At 43.7% G+C, this 23,099-nt stretch overlaps 1 protein-coding gene across 5 annotated transcripts in view; it reads left to right on the top strand.

Moving 5' to 3' along the window:
• Positions 1–23,099, top strand: part of CEP164 (centrosomal protein 164) — a 459,099-nt gene that overhangs the window by 137,649 nt on the left and 298,351 nt on the right. For all 5 annotated transcript variants that reach the window (XM_086957031.1, XM_086957028.1, XM_086957030.1 and 2 more), the window contains 2 exons: positions 2,576–2,716; positions 19,657–19,734. In XM_086957031.1, coding sequence (XP_086813157.1) covers positions 2,576–2,716; positions 19,657–19,734 — 219 coding nt within the window. The remainder of the gene's footprint in view (positions 1–2,575; positions 2,717–19,656; positions 19,735–23,099) is intronic.

The raw sequence follows: 23,099 nt of genomic DNA, 5'->3' as shown, positions 1-23,099 counted from the left end.
CAGTGATGCACACCAGTGATTTGTCACATACAGTTCTCTGGGGCTGGTGTTTTACTCCACGGAGATATAGCCCTGAGACAAATTTCAAATACCATATTGGAATAGGTGCTGCCCAATAAGTGATTCCTTCTCCGTCGCCCTACGGAAGATGAAACTCTCTCCTGTCACAATTAAAAACCTGTGACCCCTGGTTCTGCGCATATTTCTGCAAAAAATGCTCAGTCCATAAGGCTAGCTCGCCAGCATGCCCGTCACAGGCCCTGGTACTGTGCCCGGCTGAGGAGCACAGCCCAACGTAAAATCAATGTTCACTGGCTTTGGATGTTACCCACAGTGCTGCTGAATGGTCATCAAACAGACAAACATAAGTAATCTAGGTTTAATCCGTGCAGCAAGGTAAAATTTCAATGCACAATTGGGTGTATAAAATGAGCTCTGCTGTGGAGCCAGCCTTAAGGGACAAATGTAGTACCCTCAGTGTTTGCAACTCACAATTTGCATTCTTTTGCACCTCGCAAATTCTGAGTCCCAAACACTGATGTGCAACAGTGTCTGAGATACCGTTTGTGATTCCCAAATAAGTCGCAAACCACCTTCCTCATTAATATTCATGAGGCAGGTCGTATTTTGTAACACATTGGGAATGGCCAGCACTCACAGGGATGGTGGCCTGCTGGGGTCCTTGGAGGATAGGGTCCCCGGGACAAAATCAACCTGTGAAGGGTGTGCCTTACAGCACCCTCTTCCATTTTTTTATTTGGCTGGGCCCCGGGCAAGGCGTTCCATGGAGCCAGTATTGGCCCCGGGATGAGGGCTGTGTGCCCCCTCCCCGTTTAGATGCTGGCCAGGCCCCAAGGGATTGGGTCTCCAGGGCCAAAATAGGCCAGGGATGAAGGCTGCATTCCCCCCCCTCCCCATTAAGAATGGCCAGGCCCAGGTAGATGGGGTCCCCAGGGCCAAAATCAGCCCAGAGAGGGTGACAGTGTGCCCCCTCCCCCCTTTAAATATAAAACGGATGACCTCGGCGGGCTCCCGGTCAAGAACCATTTACTGAATGGGCCCCGGAGGATGGTTCCCAGGTGCAAAAATATTAGCCCAGGGAGGGGGGCTGGGTCTTCTCCTTTATAATCTGGCCAGGCCCCGGGAGATGGGGGTCCCCTGGGTTGAAATTGGCCTTGTGAGTGGACAGCTTAACTTAAGTGATGGGCCCCGGGATGGGGTCCTTGGGGCCAAATTCGCCTTGGGGAAGGGAGCCTTATACCCCATCCTCCATAAAAATGTTGCAGGTCATGGGTAATGGGTTCCCAGGGGCTAAATTTGACCGGGGAGAGGGGCTTTGTGCCCCCTATCCTTGTTGACTTCTTTTGCGGGCCTGGCCTATTGCCAACCCCCTGCCGCACATGGGCAAAGGGTGTTCGTGGGGTTGGCTACCTGCGGGGGCGGTGGCTGCCTGCGGGGGAGGTAGCTGCAGGTTGCATTAGCAAATGGTAATTAAATATTACTTTACGTTAAAAAAACATAGAAATTCACTGAAAAAAACAAAGTTTACTGGGAAGTTATAGTTAGGAAATAGTATTAAAAAACCTTGAAAATGTATTTAAAAAAACCAAAGGTAACAGGGACGTTATAGATAGGTTTACATTTTACGTACACAAAACCATAGAAATTCAGTAGTTAGTTATTTGAAGAAACTATAACTAGTGCCCTAAGACAACTATAACTCGTGCCCTTGCCATGCTCTGCTAATTACCCAACATATTACTTCACTCATGACATCTTCTATGACATCATAGATAATATCACTGCAACATTTGCAATGAAATTATTGATGAAAAAATGTGCATGGTGGGGGCACAAATTATAGTTACCTTAGGGCACAAGTTAGATTTTCTTCAGATAACTCTAACTATAGCTGCTGAATTTCTGTGATTTTTGTGTGCATAAAATGTGAACCTAACTATAACGTCCCTGTAACCTTTTTGGTTTTTTAGTGAATTGTATACTGTTATTTCTTAAATGCTACACACTGTTAGTCATCAACATTGTTCGAAATAAAAGCAAACAAAAATGACTAACTTCACTATTTAAAAATATGGTGTGTTTCTTGATATTATGGGAACTGGATTGATTAGAGCTCCCTCCAGGTCTCGGAAACCAAATGTAGAGGTTAAAGCGGCCATCCAGCATTGAGAACAAGACCGTTCTCTTTACACAGTCCTGCATTTCTAACAACCACCAGTAATACGTGCTCTAGTATATTGTTTGAAGACGTCTGCTTGGGATTTGAGTTGCACTCTAACGTCATTCGGCAGATGGGCCCTTTTAATCCCTCTCCAGAGGTATTAAGTTTTAGTTTACTGGAATTAGAGGTATTACGTTTTAGTTTACTGGAATTTATGAATTCCTCGCAAACCCAAATAGTTTGTAGTACGATCAGTGTGCAGCACTTTCTGCTTTGGAGTTTGAACTTGCAGCCATAGAAAGAGTAGTCCATTAAGCGCCAAGTGCAGACCGGAAAAAGGCTGTATGCACCATTTTGTCTGCCCTCATTTTGGGTTATTTCTTTTGTTTGCAGCCGTCTACTCTGCTGAACAAGTCCAAGGGATTCACAAAGAGCACCCTCGGGTCCAGACAGGAGGAGAGGATCTCATTGGCACTGCCTGGACTGGAAGAGGAAGATGAGGAAAAGGATGATGATGATGATAGTGAAGAGCAGGTGAGACCGCCAGACAATTGATCCAGGAGCTTTAATCAGTCCACTTGCTGGCCTTTCCCTCAATGCAATCAACCCCTTTCTGAACAGTAAAGTGAGCCAGAAGATGTTAAAGGGTCTTCCTCCCAGTTAAAATTGGTGACTCGCCCCTTTACTATTATGGGTATTAAAGACAGACTGTTGGCTCACTGAAGAAGAGAGGAGAATCCCTGACAGGCTTGTGAATCTAAAGTAGTCTCTGCAGGCTTTTTACCTTACACTTTGTTGACAGCCTCACTGACCAGCTGAAAGGGCTTGAAGCAGTCAGCCTGGTATATCTCCCTGATTTTCCACGTAAACCCATGCTAATTAATTCCTGTGTTGGTGGTGATTGACAATACTTTGCCTCAGTGGCCTGCTCTTGGCTCTTTTACAACGTGCTTTTGTTTTCAATTGCTATTAAGCTAAGAGAACCAGCAGTATTGACCCTGGCACACAGCCAACCAGTGGGCAATAATATATAGTACTGCCTTCCTATCTTCCGCCACCCAACCATATCCAGACTTTGGTGTGCTCACCACTGTTACCTGCTTGGGAGAGAGATGGCTTCTCTACTGCTTGTGCTGTGATGGCTTGAATATGTAGGTGGGGGCATCCGCCGCCATGGTTTGTGCCGGGATCACTTGATACATAAAATACAGGGTGGAAGAATCCATCACCGATGCTCATGCTACGATCAGTCCCATGTAAGCAGGTTTGCTGTACATCGCTACTCATGGTGTGATCACCTTGCTCCTTGTGTTGAGATTGCTTCATGCATGTAAGGTGAGGAAATGTATTGCTCCTGCTCCAGCTGTGATCGCACCCTGTTTGTAGGGTGAGGGTTACAGTGTGGCTTCTTGTGTTGTGATAGTACTGTGTATCTGAGGGGGTTGCATCATCCCGGTTTGTGCGGCCGTCATTCAGTGCTCATGGAACTGGGTGCATCCCTACTGATGCACGTTTTTAAAACCCAATACTTTTAGCATGGAGGTTGTCTTCACTTATCTGCTGTTGTTCCATATGTGTATAGTGGGGTGCATTGCTTCTGCGTATGCTGCAACAGTTCTGTGCATCTCCAAACCTGGCTTGGCACAATAAACAATCCATTCATCTCATCCACCTCACGCTTTCCGATGTTTTAGACATTGTTGATAACTCTATCTAGCTTTCTTGTACCTTTTTTTACTGGGTTCTCTGATGCCCACCTTCAGGAAGTCTCTTGGTGTCTCCCTGTTCACGCCCATGCTGTGTCTTGGGCAATGTAAAACTCTCCCTTTATCCCGCTCCGATATAATTTTCACCAGGACTTCATCTGATGCCTTGTTCTTTTCTATGTATTCTCCTACTCTGGTTTCCCTTATCTTGTCTCTGGACTGTACTCCACTTCCTCGAAAAATACTGTTAGATCGTTCGTTCTCCTCTTTTGATTCGTTCTCATAGCAACATAAATAATGAGGTGCTTGTGCCCATTTCCTACACATGAACCCAAGCAAAACCGAGATCCTTTCCTTTGCTCCCACACTTCCTCTCATGTCTGCACTCCTTTTGTATCGTCTTTGGTGTTATCTTTGTTTCCTCTCTCTCTGCCACTTCAACCTCCCCTCATTGTTTAAAACTAAACAGCCTGCATAAAATTGTCTTCCTTTCCAAGGTAAGATTCTCATCACTGCTCTTTTCTCTCATCTTTGCTACTTCTTCTCTGTTGTCCGCCCCCGCGCCCCTCTGTTTTCAACTCCTCATTGTAACTCCACTTCTGTTTTTCTCCTTTTGCCTCTATCTGTTGCGAGTTTGCTTCTCATCCATGGACATCATTTCAGCCTTTTATTCCATTTAGCTTTTTGTCTATTGCCATTTAATATATTAATAGGGCTGCTCCCACTGTTGTTACTTCCGCCGTTTCTCTGTATGTTCTCTCTTGCTTTTAACATTCTGCTTCACAGTTTCTTCTGAGGAATACGAAAAATTGATGGGTCGAAAGCTTGAATTTCCCTCAGCCACTTGTAATTACTCTGGCCACATCCAAATCAAAGGCCTTTTTGCCCTCTGTGACACATCAGACCAGAACCAGTCTGTTGTAATTTCGCTTTGATCCTGCTTCAAAAGAAACAGTCCAGTGTGAACTGCCAGGCCTGATGCCCTCTGTACCAGAACACAACCAACCCCAGACAAGTTTCAGCCAATTTGGGCTAGTCTGCAGGTTGCAGCTTTGTTTCTATGGCTCAATGAGTGCGGGACCCATGTCTTGGCTTACCCATCGCACTTAGGAGGGTCACATTGAAGAGTAGAAAATAGTGATCAGTTGAATGTTTGAATGAATCTCTTTCACTGGTAAATACTCTGGCTGCATATCAGTCAATATTTTTTTTTTTTTTTTTTGCCCGCCATGTCACCTCACGCAGGAACCAGCCATATCCAAAATGTCCTGGTCCTGCTCCTTTATGAACAGTCCAGCCTGAACTGCCAGGCCGATCTGGTGACGTTAGCATTGCCGTCTAACAGGATTCATGACTGGCAGTTTGATATGGATTGTTCCCATGACTAGGTCACTACTGATTTGGCATACAGCAGATTGTAGGAAGGTGGATACCAGACTATGGTTACCCCAGATTTTTTGCCTAGTGTTTAGCTGGTTTTCGACTTAGTTGGCCTGGGATCCTGCTAATCAGGGCCCCAGGCTATCTTCTCTTTCTGTAAAATGGACTCCATGTACTTTAGGTACATCTCCAATTGGATACTAGGTCACCTTATGACCCCTGTACAGTGTACTATAGGTACCCAGGGCATAGGTGCACCCAAGGCCTTCCAGGGGCTGCAGCATGTATTATGCCACTCCTGGCTGGCCATCCAAATTGACACAACTGGCTGATCACTCAGCTGGGGCAAGGTTGTGTAATCACCCCTTGCTTGGATATAGTATTCCTATATCTAACCTTATATCTAGACACATATATACCTATAATTCACTCCTATGGCAGGCCTTAACAATCCTGGAGGCAGAGTGCTTGGTTTTATGTGAGGTGGTGCTCCAGCATGAGCTGAGCCTATCTGCAGCTTTCGGAACCATGTCCTTATAGCTGTTCTAGGATATTGCCATACCATATACTCTTCAGTGCATTATGAACCTCGCGGTCAGATGCTAACTCTGGTTTGGCTTCCTCAAAACATGTCGAGTAAGGTGTCATACGATTTGGAATACTACCCCCTCGCCAGTTCTGGCGATGGGGGTAGCATTCCACCCTTCTAGAGGGAGAAGACATGTTGTTCCAACTATTCCCGTTTAAAGTTAACCAGAGCCTCAGCATCACAAAATGGATGCTGCTGCCACAGACACAAGTCTGACCTCCTGCTGCTGGGAGTCCTTCCAGCGAGGGAGGCTTGGACAATAGGTTTTCTGTCTTGGGAGGTGCTAGCACCACCCCAGACAGTTTTTTGTGTATTAAGGCAGGGAGGGCTGAAAGAAAGGAGACACTACCTGGGGCACACAAGGTGTGCCCCAGGATAGCTGGTCTATAAGGTTGACTTTACAGCCATCTCCATAAGGGTTGTTTCGACTGGTGCAGGTTGCTCACTAGAATAGTGAACATCATATACCAGGCCAACTTCTCACATTGGTGTGCAGCAATTGGGATTTAAGCTTGCTGTTGTTTTACCAATTGCAATCTTTGCAATATCATTTGAAAGATCATACAGGTACCTATAGGTACATATGAAACAAGATTAGAATACTTAAGTTCTACTGAACTTAGTTGTTGTAGAGCAAAGGGCCTAGCACACCCTGACTACAACTCCTAGAGAGGTTCAGTAGGAAAACACTTAGTGTAGGTAGGTGCATCACCTTCACCTCACTAGAGCAATGTCTGGCACAGGAGAGCCCACTGGACTCCAACCTGTGGAGAGTAACCCTCCCAAGGTACCCTCCAGATTTGCTATCCTCAGTTTCAAGGAACAGAGACACTTGTGTACAACAAGAAGGCTGAAACAAGGGTCTAACCCTACACTTCAGCAACTCCTAGAGCTCTTAAATGAGTCTGAAGCTCTAAAGGCCTCTGGTGCAGAGCCTACAGGGAATGCAGATGAGGTCCTACCCTTTTCAGATGATACTACTGATCCCCTGTCGCAGAAGATGAGGAGGAAGAAGTGGAAGAGTCTGGAGATGATGATGCTAGCTAGGTCCAAGTTAGGAGACTTAGCCAGGCTAAGCTAAGCCAATTTGGGGCTGAGAATGTGGTAGCCCCATTCAGGCCTTTAAGTAGGCTTAGTCAGAGGTATAGGAGGGATAGATCTCTCTCTGGTGATTCCCATCACTCCAATGCTTCTAGGGGTTCTCAGAGGGGAATGACATCTCCTCAGAGAAGAGAACACCCGGCTAGGATCAGGGAAGTCAATCTCAGAATTGAGAGAGAGCAACATGCCCTAGTCAAGGAAAAACATGCTTTTGAGAGAGAAAGGAAGTTAGGTGGGATAGAGCCCACTGGTGGCAGCAGTATCCCTAAGGATAAAGACCGGTCCTATGACAATAGACACCTGAGTAGGACTGTGCCCCCCTACATAGTTGGGGATGGCATCCACAAATGGATAACTGCTTTGGAGAGGGCCTGCAAAGTACAGCAGGTACCCCAAAGACAGTGGGCAGCAATCTTGTGGCTCTCCTTTTCAGAAAAAGGTAGAGATAAGCTCCTCACAGTTAGTGATGATGATGCTAATGATCCAGCGTCACTAGAAATTCTGTCACACATGCGTCACCATTCACTACCTAATGCTCCCCATACTAATCAATACCAAGGCCCATACAACTATGACAGAAAATCATGGAGCTGAATCATGTGGCCTAATTAATCACACTATCGAACTTATATGTACATTATTTACAACAGCAGTATAACATTTATATTCATAGACAATCAAGGAAACATTTCTCTCTCGGGCACCGTCATGAATAATCTTCTGATGAATCATTCTCTTCCTTATTTTTCAGCCAAAACTGTTGGGAAGCATTTTACATGTTAACTCTTGACACATTACTTACCTGATTACTTCCACAGAAACCTGTTTCAGGTATAACCTCTGAGCATTAGCACTATTTGGAAATGGTGCTTGTGGAATCTGGCTCTGCTGAATTTGGTCTGCTGTATCTGGTTCTGCTGAATCTGGCTCTGCTGATTCGCTACCTGTCGCTGTAGCTGTCGCTGCTGACTTAACTCGTTTAACTGTTGCTGTAGCTGTTGCTGTTGCTGCTGATTTAACTCACACTGCACCTGTGGATTCAATGAATTATTTTTTAAATTTCTGGGCGGGTTTTTACACTCGCGCTTCCAGTGTCCAATTTCGCCGCAATTAAAACATGGGAGCTTTTGTTTTAGCTCTTCAACATTTACACTAAATTTAGGCTTATTATTATTATTATTAAAATTATTCTTAAATTTGCCTTGATTCTGCTGCATAGAAGCCAACTGCTGTTGCTGTTGCTCTGCTACCTTCACTTGTGCCCACATTGCTTTCTCCTTCAAGTTCTTCTGCTTTGCATCTATCTCGTCACTGCAATATTTTGCCTTTCCCAGGATGTCATTAACTGAAAGTGATTGCCAGCACACAATTCCATTTTTAATCATTTCACCGATTTCAGGTCTCAGGCCATAAACAAATCTGTAAATAAAGTGGCTCATGTCCTTTTCACTTAATTTTTCATAGCCACTGGACTGTTTGAAGACTAACTGTAACCTTTCATAAAATGAATGTACTGATTCTTTTGGTTCTTGATTTGGTCTGTCAATTTTAACCCAATCTACTTCTTTCGGGGGAATTTTCCCTTTCAGCCAATAAATTACTTTATTATAAATGTCCATAACCTCTTTTGATGGGGCACCTGTAATTGTGTCTCGAGCAGGTTCTTCTTTTGGCCAATCCACAGAAATTTTGCATTCTGTCCAAAGATCTGATGGGACAACAATGTCAAAGAATCCATCCAGATCAATCCACAAAACTTTTGACACTTTTATAAATCTGTCTACCTGCCGATACCATTCAACTGGCTTTTCTCTCAAACGAGGGAAATCATTGGTAAACCGCAGAATATCCTGTCTGGACCAAGGAACATGCACATACCCTTCTCCTGCTATTTCCCTCATTGGAAATTCTGAAACTACTTCATTTCTCACTCTTTTATCCTGTTCTTTATTCTTTGACCATTTTATTCTCCATTTACCTAATTCACCTAGTTTTCTGAGAAAACTTATTAATTCTTTTATATGGGCCATCCTTCCAGCAGCATTGAGATTGTCAATATCCCTTTCAGAAAAATCCACTCTGTAGTGTTTCTGCAAATGTTTCTTTTACTCAAATCAATTTCTAATTCAGCAGCCATTTCTTCCAGTTGCTCATACCTGTTTTTCGTTTTCCACTGAATACTTTTACAAATAAAAAGTTCATCATCCTGATACAATTTCAAACTGTCAGTACCAATTGTGCCAATAATTAATTCCTCTAAATCAGCCTTTAATTTTGCAACATCAAGCTTTTTATAATCAAGAGCTTCTGGAGACAATGCATTTTGGGTTAAATCTATTCTGTTTAAGCTTCTCTCTGACAGACCTGGATCTGATTCTGCAACAGATGGTGTCTAAGAACCTGACAGATTTCCATTTAAAGTTAAATTTGGCATCATAGATTTTTCTCTATGTATTTCTGAAAGTTCCGAATAAAATCTCTCAGCCACTTTTTGAATTTCTGCATTTAATGGAACTGTCAAAGCAGAATGTCTATTTTCTCCTTGATCGAAAACTGGTACAACAGGACCAATAGTTACTGGTACTGTCACTGCTTCCATGCTTTTTGTCAAGTGTTGAATTAAATCTTCCTTCGCTTTATTATAACTGGAAATTTCTGGCATGTCAGCAAGTATTCTTTCCTGACTTCTCGTAAAATTATTTTCCTGTTGAGGATCTCTATTTACTCTAGGTGTACTACAATTATTTATTGACCCTACTCTTTCAGGTAATTTTAAAAATCTGGAAGAACCTTCCTCAACTTCCCTAGGAGGTGCACTTGGAGAAGTTCCTGTAGAAACTCTCGGGGTAGATTGAGAATCTATTTGATAAGGTGGCGGTTTGCGTTTAGTAGCATACATGTCTTCTAAAACTGCATCATCTAATTCCTCATCAAGTCTCTTTTGAGCTTCCTTTTGTTCTAGATCGTCAGTAATCATTATTCTCACTGGATACAGACCATCATACATGTCTGCTTTTCTCCAGCGTCTCACTTTGTCTTCATGTGTTTCTCTATTTAGAATATACTTTGAATTTCTAGGTGCTAAGCATTTGCTTTCACGTTCAAGTTCCATCATCTCAACTTCCCATTCAACCAATGCCTCAAATTGTGTAGGTCTAGGTTTCGGCACAAGATCCATCATTTTTCCTCTCAGGTTTCTCAAAACTTTCATATTAAATGACCCATCTTCCGGCCAGGCTAATACGCCATCGTTTTTTAGTATAATGCATCCAATTGTCAAACCAAATTACGGTATGATAACCATATTCACCTTCCATATAGGCTGCGGGTGTTTTGTACTTATGAAGTAATTTACCACCACGCGTTTCAATTTTCTTGTCCGGTTTAAACACATTTTTCACTTTCTGAAACCATGAAGGCTTCTTTTTCTCACTATCGTTCCAATAACTCCTGTTTTAAATCAAAATTACTTATTCCGAAAGCTTCAAAATGTTCTCTTGGTGTTCCGCTATTCCAGCCAATCTGTGCGCGAAAGACACCAACAAGCCAATCAGGTTAAGCTACGTCACCACCTTGCTCAACCAATAGAAATACAGTATTCAGAACTAACCAATCTGGTACCTGCTCGTCACTGTCACGTGAACCAATCAGTGCGCTTGCTGTGACGTATGTTAGCCAATCACAGCGCGAACCGAAGTGACGTACGCTGCCGCTGCAGCTTCACTGCGTGTTACTCCGTAAACTCACCCCTCCTTTACCAAACTTTTTCACTGCGCCATTTTAAACAATGCTTTCCAATGAATTTTAATTAGTAACCACAAATAAACAAACAACTTGTCTTTTTCGCTAATAAAGTGATAGTTTTACAAACATTCAAAACTTTCTCCGCATAAAATAGACGACGCTATTTCTATACGATCATTCACGCATTCATACGAAAACCCTAATCATACACACACAAAATCTTGGCAGGACTTGAACCAACCACAGAAAACGTCAAACGTTAATAAGAATAGACGACGCTATCTAACCCTTCTCTCAAGCTTGGATAAATCCTTTTACTTATTTCACAAAAAGTTTTAAAAACGGGCTCACCAGGTCCCTATGCTTAATGCTACGATTTCATAGACAATCCTCCCTATTACATTCAACCAGTCATATCTAAGGTCCCTAAACTTGTGTTGTACGTCCACAACACTCTGCGATATATTCTATACCACAGTTTTTGAAACAGAACAAATGCACTGTGTAACTCTTCTAGTCACACTACTCTTTGCCGGCAAATAACCAGGAATTTTTCACACTGCTGGAAAAATCCTTTCGACTACATATAACAAGTGAACAAACCTAACAACATGTTTTAGACATGTATCCTATGTAATTAACATGTAACATGTATGTTACCATAGCAACCATCCTCTGCTACCAAATGAATTGATCCAGCGTCACTATAGAAATTCTGTCACACATGCGTCACCATTCACTACCTAATACTCACCATACTAATCAATACCAAGGCCCATACAACTATGACAGAAAATCATGGAGCTGAATCATGTGGCCTAATTAATCACACTATCGAACTTATATGTACATTATTTACAACTGCAGTATAACATTTATATTCATAGACAATCAAGGAAACATTTAATTAGACCACTTTGGCCAATGAATCAGCTAATGGTAACGACTAAATAATCAAGACCAGCTTGACATTTTAAGTCTTTTATTTTTAAAGTTTCAAAGTTTTAAAATCTTTATTAGCTCATTTATTAATTTCAAACATTTTTATTGAATCAGTATTATTCATTAGATTATTGGCACAAAGGTCTGGCACATCAAAATTGCACAAATTTAATGATAAAGAGACAAACCCTATTTCCCTAAATTAAGCTTTCTAAACCTGAAAGAAATGTCATTTAAATTTTGCAAAGCATTTGCCTTACGTGTCCAAGGGAAAACGGACAGCACTTAGCCCTCTGGAATAGTCAGCCCCACTCCCTTCAAGAGGCCAAGTTTTATACCTCTCCTTACTCACTAATCTAACTAAAAATGAAATTTTAGTAAAAAACAGCAACCTAATTGGTTGTTGTCCATCAGACCACCGAGAGGCCAACGCATCAGTTCTCGTGACATCATTATGTCATTTCCATGGACACGAAGCGACACTGGCTTCCTAGAGTTGCAACATTAAACTAAATGTTCGTAGCTATTTCCTCCAGGATTTTAGCCAAGCTGCCTCTACACGCTTCCTTGGCCTTGACGTATTTTCTTTCGGAGCATGTTGCACACATTATTCATTGTTTGAGCTTCTGCACGTTTCCGTGGAAGTATTTTATTAATAAGAATCATCACTGCTGTGCTTAGCTCCTTTCAGTCAGGCCAACCAACTTCCATTAGAACTAGGCCTCAAGCCTTTCACTCGAGCTAGTATTTAAACAAACACAAAAAGGTGATTAATTCAAGTAAAATAAACCCTTCTGTTACCCACCCTCCATTGCTAATATTTAACCCATTAATATATGTCACCTAGCAGAAGCACACAAATAAAGCAGCACATTTAATATCTACCATTCTTCTTAAAGTCCAGCTGAATTCTTCATATATCTGAAAGAGTAAAAAGATTGACGAACAAAACATGGATAAACAGTCACAACATAGACAAACACATAAGCACACAAAATGAAAGCACATGCCATAAAATGATCAGCCGCATTAATAGTGACAAAGACAATAGGACGAACAAAACAACATTAATTATGTGTTACAGAACAAACTCGCAAATGCAACATGAGCACATAAATATTAATCCCACGTGTTTGTGAATGCAATTTTTACTCTAGGTTGGTTTAGTACATGGGTACTCACAAACTTTCTGTCGGCGGCCAAATTTACAGTGTGCGTTGTGGCCGAGGGCCGCACTGTTAGGGGTGGGGTTAGTGGGGGCGGGATCAGTGGGAGGCGGAGCTAGAGTAAATGGCGACACATCCACTCTCATAGACTGTTTGATGAAAAAGAAAACAGTAGTTCCATAAAATGTGACCAGAGGAAGAATACAACCTTGGCCAATCAAAAGGATGGTAAAGAGGATGTGATTCATGGAGGGACAAACACAAGAAGAGTAAGTCAAGCCAACGAATAAAAAGAAAGCAAATGAGTCACAATAAAGCCAACCAATGCATGCAACATGTGTTCTAATCATACTGCAAGTTTTTGAAATGGTACAAAAGACGTTTTTGCCTACGGACAGCTGAAAGGTGTCTGAAAGTTGAGGCATAAAAAATAGCTACTTTGTTTCATGGTTACCCCACTATGTCAAGGGTGCCAAAAATGACACACGATGTGCCAGTGCCAGAATTGTGCCATTAATGGTGTCCATATGCCGTGGTGTAAAAAATGACCTCTAGTATGTCACTGACAGCATTTTATCATGGTTGCTGCCACCCTTATCCATCATTATGCCAAGAATTGCCTCCAGTGTGCTAGTGCCTGCATTTTGCCACAGGTGTCTCTCACTCACTTCACTTATTCCATCGTGATCTGCTTACTCTGACTTGTTCTTGTGCATTTATTCACACACATCGTTTCTCTCACACACTCAAGCTTTCTCACTCTTACTCTCAATCACTCATTCTCACTTTCTTACCTCCGCAGACGTACTCCTTTTTACTCAAAGTTGCACTCACTGCCACTCATTCTCATTCACGCTTACTCTTATTCACATTCCCTATCATGCCCTCACATTCATTCTTACTCATTGATCCACTCTCACTCACTTGCAGTCACTCTTATCCTCACTTGCTCCCACATACTCATACTCACTTACTGACAGCCAGTTTCATTAATTCTTGCTCACTACCAGTCAGTAAGTCCCTCTCACTCACACACACACATGCATTCACACATACAGACACAACACACACTTTAAAGCTTTTTTTTACTTATCCCTGCTGCCAGTTAATGTTCCATTCAAGCACCTGGTTTCAATTTGTATTAAGCTATCAGTGAATAATAAGATATTATTCACTATTAGTATGTTAACAAATGGATCCTTATGCCCATAAGGGCTTACCACTGCTGTGTTCTTGGCACTGATTTGCCACTTGTGGGGTCAGGGATCCCTAAGGCAATGTTAGGAGTTGCAAGAGTATAGCCAATTACCACAGCTGCAGCCCCTGGTAGGCCCTAAATATCTTAGATTTGGTGTTATTGGCACTCTGGACTGGCGAAACTCAAAGACTGATTACCAGAAGAGATTTTTTTTTCGTTTTTTTTTTTCGTGGGCTGGTGCAGTCTGAGGAGCTTAGCAGCTGAAACCACGCTCCATTACAGGCAGTGTCGATGTCCCATGTATGTACGCAGGGTGCATCACCTACTCACCATGTCACAGTCAAGCATAGAACTGTGAAAACACGCACAAAAACAAAAGCTTCACGGAGGAGTTTTCTCATCACTAGATCAGGATATTGATGCTGGTCGTACAAGTTTAAAAGCACACGATTCTCAAACGTACTTTAAAAAGAACAGCACCATCTACTGTCACATGCACATACATAAATATGCAAAACCTCTCAATAAACATGTATATGTATGTATATAACATTTTAGCCCCCTCGAAGATCCCTTTGAATAACTTCACATTTATGTCAAACCCCGAAGGATATCTTTACATTTTGGGTTATTAAGGTCTAAAAATAGAACCAAAAAAACGGGTGACCAGCAATAACAGTGATGCTAATTGCATACACTTACTTGTTTCGGAGGCGAGGAGAGGCAGCAATTATTACCACGGGGCACTGGCTCTCATCTTCTTCAGTTGGGCACACACTTCTTTCGTTGGTGCTGTGGTGAGTCCGACGTAGGTGGGCGAGGACAAGGGCAGGTAGACAAAGGGAGCAACTTGCAGTGCCTTCTTTTTTAAACCCTCACCTGCCGCGATGCAATCCTATGGGGGGGCCGCAGGTCAGCATGCAAGACACTAATTGTCTGCGCATGCCCGTTTCTCGGTAAATGCGGCCCCCGAGGAATCACAACCGCAGTAATGGCCAAGTCCGTGACTGTTGTTGTTTTCCCCGGGGGGCCGCAAGGAGAGGTCTGGCGGGCCGCAAATGGCCCGCGGGCCGTACTTTGAGTACCGCCGGTTTAGTATTACAAATCATGCAATAATTCATTAATAAATTAGTTCATGTTACAGAGAATTAATTTCACGAGTCAGAATAAAATGAATTCTGAAACTCGCTCCATCACTAACAATTACACTGTCCTGAAGAGTGCTCTGATTGATAGGTTTGGCTTAACCACTGAACAATACAGGTTGATGTTCAGAGATACCCAGAAGACACAGACTCCGGACTGGACTGATTTTGTAGATTGTGCTACTAAGGCTCTGGAGGGCTGGTTATTGGGCAGCAAAGTACATGACTATAAAGGATTGTATAATTGGATTATGAGGGAGCAGATCCTTAGTAATTGTAAAATCCAGCTTCTACACCAGCACCTGGTGGACTCAGATCTGACCTCTCCCCAAGAATTGGGTAAGAGGGCAGACAAATGGGTCAGAACCAGGATTAGGCCTAGAAATCAGGGTAATGACCAGAAGAAAGATTCTACCAAGCCTCAAGAGAAAGGTGGGGATAAATCTAAAGACAAGACTACCCCAGGGCCCCAAAACTCCAATGATGGGGGTGGGTCCCAAAACACTTCCTCTAACCAGAAGAAACCTTATTGCCATGACAGTAAAAAGCCTGGCCACTGGAAGACTGACAGCAGTTGCCCAAAGGCCAACAATAAGGAAAACATTCCCCCAAGTAATACTCCCAGACCTCCTGTTACTATTAGTAGTAACCCCCCAGGAGTGGGAGTGCCCCCAAGAATTTGGCTGGGTTTACTTTGGGAGCTCAGGTGGACTCTGGCCTAACCAGGTCCCCTAACTTAGCTACTCTTGTCTGTGAAAATGGCATGGGGTTTGCCAACTTCACTGCTTGTCCCAACACTTTGGGCAAGTACAGACAGGAGCCCCACATCAATGGCCAGAAAGTTGAAGCCTACAGAGATACAGGGGCTAGCATCACTATGGTGACTGACAGGCTAGTCCCCTCAGGACAACTTTTACCTGGGTTCACCTATCAGGTGATCAACATTGATGGAGTGCAGAAAGATCATCCCATGGCAGTAGTAAATCTCAGCTGGGGAGGTGTCACTGGCCCCAAGAGAGTGGCAGTGTCTACAAACTTGCCTGTTGATTGTCTACTGTGGAATGATCTAGACATCTCAGCCTGGGCTGGGGTAGAACAAGAAACCCATTCCAAAATGGTAGGCCTTCCAAAAGAGGTTATTGGGGCTGTGATAGCCACAGCCCCAGCCGATTTCCTTCCTGAAGATGTTGGAAGGGCTGTGATGGTCACAGCCCAAGCAGATGCTAACTCTGGTTTAGCTTTATCAAAACATGTCGAGTAAGGTGTCATACGATTTGGAATACCACCCCCTCGCCAGTTCTGGCGAAGGTGGTAGCATTCCACCCTTCTAGAGGGAGAAGACATGTTGTTCCTACTATTCCCGGTTAAAGTTAACCAGAGCCTCAGCATCACAAAATGGATGCTGCTGCCACAGACACAAGTCTGACCTCCTGCTGCTGGGAGTCTTTCCAGCGAGGGAGGCTTGGACAATAGGTTTCCTGTCTTGGGAGGTGCTAGCACCACCCCAGACAGTTTTTTGTGTATTAGGGCAGGGAGGGCTGAAAGGAAGGAGAGACTGCCTGGGGCACACAAGGTGTCCCATGTATAGTCCAGTTCAAACCGGTGCTGGGGCACTCCAGCCCCAGCTCTGGCGCGAAACTGGACAAAGGGAAAGGGGTGTAACCACCCCCTTCCCTGGTCCCACCCATAGGAGGGACCTAGCAGGCAATCCAGCCCCTAGATTTGGTATATAAGTAGGAGCCGAGTCCCAAGACTTTAGATTAATCCTGACTGAAACTCTGAAACGAAACTCTGGACCTTTGACGATCTACTTGAAGAAGAAGACTGAAGAATCTCCCTTGTAGTCAAGGAGTGACCACCCTGCACAGGCAGGCACCATCCAGCGATCAACGGCTTGCTTTGTCGCCGCCGGAGTCAGAGCACAGAGCCTAACAAGAACCGGACTTCCAGACATCCAACAGCCCGATCCACAGCCCCAGCAAAGCTGAGACCCGTGGAGGCAACGAGAGACGTGGGACCGGCCATCTTGAAAAGTCTGTGACCTGCTAACTGTACAGCACCCAAGGCCTCCTCGAAGCTGTGCATTGGGGATTGAGAAGCCCCAGCCCCAAGCAGCATCTGCACCAAAGATCAGCCATGTGCACTCCACGAGTTCTGCGTGGGGCCCTTTTGCATTTTCCTGCTCGATGCGTCTGCCCGGTCACTTGCCTGTTGACTAGTGGCCATCTTGGCGACGATCCTTTGAATTTCCACCGCTGGTCTGGTTGCTTCAGACTGGCCCTTGCTTCCCTCAAAAGAAGCAGCCCCTCAGACCTTGCTGGTCTGAGTAAGAAGCCAACTTTGTTTCCTGCGTGGGTTGCCTTTGCCAAGGCTTGTTGACTCCAATCCTGAAGCCGACACCGCCCGACAGCGAGAGCCTTCGTGGGACAGTCCGTGCCTGATTCCTGGTCGTCAACGACGCCTCCTGGTCCACGTGGCTGCAGAGACCAGCTTCCCGTCAGCACCTGATTGCTTCGCGACATCGCCTGGTTCCTTCCTGGTCACTGGCTAGTGACCCGGACTCTGTCCCCTCTGCTTTCAGGTCCTCTTCATCTTCGATCCACCCTTGGATCCACCCAGACACTTCTCTTCTGGCCGCCTGCAGCATCTTTCTTCCAGGCTCCATAGGATTTGACGACGAAACCCGACACACTTTGACACCTATGCACCCGCTTCCTGTGGGTGAGGTAACGTGAGTACTTCGGTGCTCCTGTGGGTATCAACTATCCAACTGTCTAGGTTTCAAGTAACTTTCACCGAGTCCAGACAGAAGTGCCCTAAAATAACTAGTTTGTAACTTTTACTTTCCCATTCATTCTCTATGGTAACCTGCGTGTGTGATTAGACACTGCACACGCCTCCAGTGGGTGTCCTGCTTCCTAACTCTTGGTAGCTCAGCGTAGCCCCAGCGATGCCCTAGGCCTATTCACTTTTCGTGTGGTGGTCCTTATACCACTATTTTAGTATATGGTTTAGCGTGCCCCTAGTGCCCTACTGTATTTTGTGCAACGTATTGTATTTAAATTGATTATCTTGTATTGTGCTTAGACCTCTTACCTCATAAAGAGTTCAGAGGGTTTGTTTAGTAATAAATCATATATATATTTTATATATATCCTGTGTGGTGTCCTTTCATTTGATATTAAGGGGGTTACATATGGTAAAACAGCTGGCTTCACATGCCCTCTTGAGTTTAGCCTAAGACTGCTGGTTCATGCTACCCCTAGGATAGCTGGTCTATAAGGTTGACTTTACAACCATCACCATAAGGGTTGTTTGGACTGGTGCAAGGTGCTCACTAGAATAGTGAACATCATATAGCAGGCCAACTTCTCACACAGATCTCTCTCTAAAGTGGCATGGTGGGTGTAAAACAGTGGACTGGAATGTGTGCCTGATTGATTGCCGTTGGCTGAGATTAATTCAAGCACTTCATCCATAACCTTGTTGTTTGTTGCAGTTGTCGCAATTTCTTCTGTTATCTCTGCAACTTCCCTGCACACCATCCTGCATTTTATGAACAGCCTCTCAACTGGAATACTGTCCCTCCCTCGTTCAGTTTTATCTCCTCCTATCCCCCAATCTTATTGTCTTCTAAGGGACCATATCCTCTTGGTGTTCCTTCCCACCACTTATTTTACCCTACTGGCATGCATTTCTTTTGGAATATTTGTGCCACTGTTAAATGGACTTGTACAGCATTGAGGAAAGCACCGTAGAATTTCAATAACAGGTTGCTGCTACTCATGCGGTGGTAGGTCAGTGTATGTAGGGTTGAAGGATGCGCCTGGACAGCTTGTGGTTTAATTTCCATCGATACATGTAAGATGACTGTTTTTGTACATTGTCCATGCATGTGGCATGGGACTTGCATCACTGCTGCTTGTGCTGTGATACCTTTACGCATGCATGATGGCAGGATAGATAGTGTATCCTTGATGCCGGTAGGTTGAGGATGTGTCACCAGTGGTTATGCAGTGATAGTTGTAGAAATGTATGGAGGAGGGTAAATAGTTATGGCTCGTGGTGTGATTGTTGAATGCATGCATGAATGGTGGCGGTGCATCACCACTTCTCGTGCTGTCATTGTTCAATTCTCTTAGGTTCATGCATGCATCACCAAAGGAAGATTGAGATCACTTAGTGCTTGTACGATGGAGGTTGACTTACTGCTGCTCATCATGATATAGATCTATGCATGTGGGTCTTAAAAGCATCACTGCTGCTTGTGCTGTGATTGTTTGATGTAAGTAGAATGAATGATGCATCTACGTGCTGGTGCTCTAATGCCTCTGTGTGTGTGTGTGTGTGTGTGTGTGTGTGGTTGCAAATGTATCACCACTGCTTAAGCTATGGTGAATGCATAGAGTATGTATTCTCTACCAACTGTAGATTAGCATTGTGTGGACAGTGTCTGATTTCAATTTGAAGTGACCTGACTTTGCCTGTCTCCTTTTCTTTCAGAGCCCACGTGGATCAGCAAGGCTTCTTAAGAATCTGCACATGGACATCGGTTCTCTAGGAGGAGGGTTCGAGTATGAGGTAAGGTTTTCTCATCTCCACTACTCATCTGGGTGTGATCCTGCAGGAACACTGGCTGCTGCCATAAATCAGCATCTTTATGTGCCTACCACTTCTTATGAAACTGCTAGAAGTGGTGTTTCTTGCCTCACACACAAAGTAGTGGCTTAGGGCTTATATAATGTTACCGGTTGAAGTATGATGGGAGGTTTGGCAAATGGCTATATTCGATCTCAAATCGTACAAAACTCTTTCTGATAATGACAATTCAGGGTCCGTCTTCCCCATCTTCCTGCCTCCCTACAGCATGTTCCTTGGTTCCAAAAGCATCCATTCTCAGATCACTTTGGTAAGCATACTAAACTCTTTTGTCTGGGAATGCTCTTTGCACCTAGGCAGAAATCCTGCCTAGTGCCAGTCTGACTGGTGTAAACAGCATTGAATTTGTATGCTAGTCAAAGCCTTTCTTACTAGGGTTGGGTGAAGAATTCCAATCCGCTGGCTGAGTTTGCCGAGTTTTTCCCACTCTGGGCATAGTTTCCAAAAACTCTGCTAAGTAACCCTGAGTTTTTCTCTCAAGCAGCTCATCAACCTGGTCGGTGAGCGATTGTGAGAAAAAATCACTCCCTAGACCTCCTTCCAATGAGATTTCTTAACGTGGATGGTCACGACTGCTTGTGTTGAGAAATCTGCTGCTCTAGTTGAGGAAGCTGCCGCTTGAGTAGAATGTCTACTCTAGTGGTAGATAGCAGCAGCGCCCCCTGACACTACGTGTAGTGCTGTTCGAGCTGCTTTTACGGCATGGGACAAAGTCCTGACAATAAAAATCAGTGCGAGCAGCATGACTTAACAGACTCCGCCGCTGGCAGAACTCCGCTGAGCGCGGTAGAGTTTTTCCGGTACTTCACGGAATTCCTCTGAGTAAAACTCCACCCAGGTCTGATTCTTACCCTCACTTAAGTGATTTAAAACTGTGATCCAGGGATGACAGTCAGACCATGCTAAGAGAGAGAATGCCTACTGAACATACGATGGGGAAAACACACCTGGGGTTGGGTCACAGAGTGTGTGGTCACGCATGGCTCTATCCCACAGTGCATCAGTAGTGGCATTACATTTTTGCTAAACTGAAGTGCCGTGACTGTGGAACGTACTCTCCCCGTGCTCTTCTGTCACAAGTTCCTTGTGTTGTCTTGTCTTCCAGAGTCTTATGTGTCCGGCTAACAGATTAGGTCAATACCAGTGAAAGCCACAGAACGTCGGTAGGAAACCATATTGTATTAATTTGCTCAACTGATGCGTGGATCCAGAGGCTCCTATGCATGTCATTCAGTTGCAACAAATGTATCAAGGATGTATAATCCTCCAATGGTGGAAGTGCCTCGGTATGTAAATTGATTTTGGAAGTACATTCAAAGAAAGGTAGCCTTGTGATGATGCATCACATTGCTGTTTTACTTTGGGCATCAGAGTCCAGAAAAATCTAATTCTGGTCCTTATCAGCGCAAATTCCACATGTGCACATTTTGCCTGCACCGGCTCTTCCTTGTATATCTAATAAGTGCTAACAGAATAGAAGGGGGTTCCCCGGAGGGATGTCTTAGGATACTGGCAGGAAAAAGGGGGGAGAGAGCACCTGAATAGAAACAAGAACTACCCTACCAGGGTTAATTTTAAAGGTCCCAACAGGGGATCCTAATGGTCAAAAGGGGGGTGACAAGAAATTTGTCTCAGAGCCAACAATACATCACACAGATTCAAAACATCTTTTTATGAAAGTAGAAATGATTTATTTGTTGAATTATAGTTCATATGATGAATTCATATAAAAACTTTGAAACCAATATACAAGCTTTGATTTAGAATTTTGCATAATGCATATCATAATTGAAATTCAAGGAAGACAAAATATTTATTCACGTCCCACACACTCCCGCCGACATTCACCAAGAATACACTCACTCTCAATCTCACTCACTATAATAATAATACAATCACAACCATAAAATCATAAAGGTACATAGGGGCCTGCAGATGACAAATTTTGTGGCTGCTAGGATTAAAGGAACAACATGGAGGCAACGCAATGTGCCAACGTGCGTTTCAATGCAGGGCCTATTTAGGCTGCACCTTCATCAGGGCGAGGAAGACCAGGGGGTGGGGACATGCACACTGTGGATGAAAGAAGTATTTGTTATATTCAGATCATATGAGGTAAAACATGTCGGGTGCATACATTCAAGTATCCAAAGAGACATTTGGCATGATTGATATTGCTCCGGGGTACAGATACATATATACATTCAGGAATTTCAAGAGAGTTCATATAATGGGCTAACTTAAGGTGTGTATCAAGGCTCTGATGACGAGGTCACTCAAAACATATGGGTTCTTCCTCAATGGGAGAGAGACTCAGGGCAAAACCTGAGTGTCTCTCCCATTGAGGAAGAACCCATACGTTTTGAGTGTACCCCGGAGCAATATCAATCATGCCAAATGTCTCTTTGGATACTTGAATGTATGTGCCCGACATGTTTTACCTCATATGAAACGCGCGTTGGCGTGATCCACATGGATGGCCTCAAGTGTAGTTCCTGCTAAATTACCTTGCCCACATTGCTTTGCCTCCATGTTGTTACTTTAGTCCTAGCAGCCACAAAATTTGTCATCTGCAGGCCCCTATGTACCTTTATGATTTTATGGTTGTGATTGTATTATTATTATAGTGAGTGAGATTGCGAGTGAGTGTATTCTTGTTGAATGACTGCGGGAGTGTGTGGGACGTGAATGAATATTTTGTCTTCCTTGAATTTCAATTATGATATGCATTATGCAAAATTCTAAATCAATGCTTGTATATTTGTTTCAAAGTTTTTATATGAATTCATCATATGAACTATAATTCAACAAATAAATCATTTCTAATTTCATAAAAAGATGTTTTGAATCTGTGTGATGTATTGTTCGCTCTGAGACAAATTTTTTGTCACCCCCTTTTGAACCTGGCCGCATGTTTTTTTTTGTCTGTGAAAAGTTCCTTTTTTCACCATGTGTTTCCAGAAATGATATTTTTTGGCATACAAGTAAATCATCTGAATAGTGACAGAAGAAAATGCTTTCCAAATTCCTTGTCTTAGACATGCTGTTGAACAAAAACACCCACTTGAGGGTAAGTAGCTCTTTGGCTTAGAAGAGTTGGTCCACCAATCTTGGCAGAGTTCATTTTTTTGGGAGGGCATCCTATGCAGACTGTCCACCACTTCATATAGACGGTGCCTTATCTTGTGGGAAGATTGGACCTTAGGTAGAGTGGCTTAGCCTTCTTCTTTGCTCACCTTCCTGCTGTCAGGTCTGCATACTCGGCTCATTATTTTACCTTCATTCTC

This window comes from Lissotriton vulgaris, chromosome 2_1 (assembly GCF_964263255.1).
Source record: "Lissotriton vulgaris chromosome 2_1, aLisVul1.2, whole genome shotgun sequence".
Taxonomy (NCBI): domain Eukaryota; kingdom Metazoa; phylum Chordata; class Amphibia; order Caudata; family Salamandridae; genus Lissotriton; species Lissotriton vulgaris.
The sequence above is the reverse complement of the archived record's forward strand: the minus strand, read 5'-3'. Positions and strand labels throughout refer to the sequence as shown.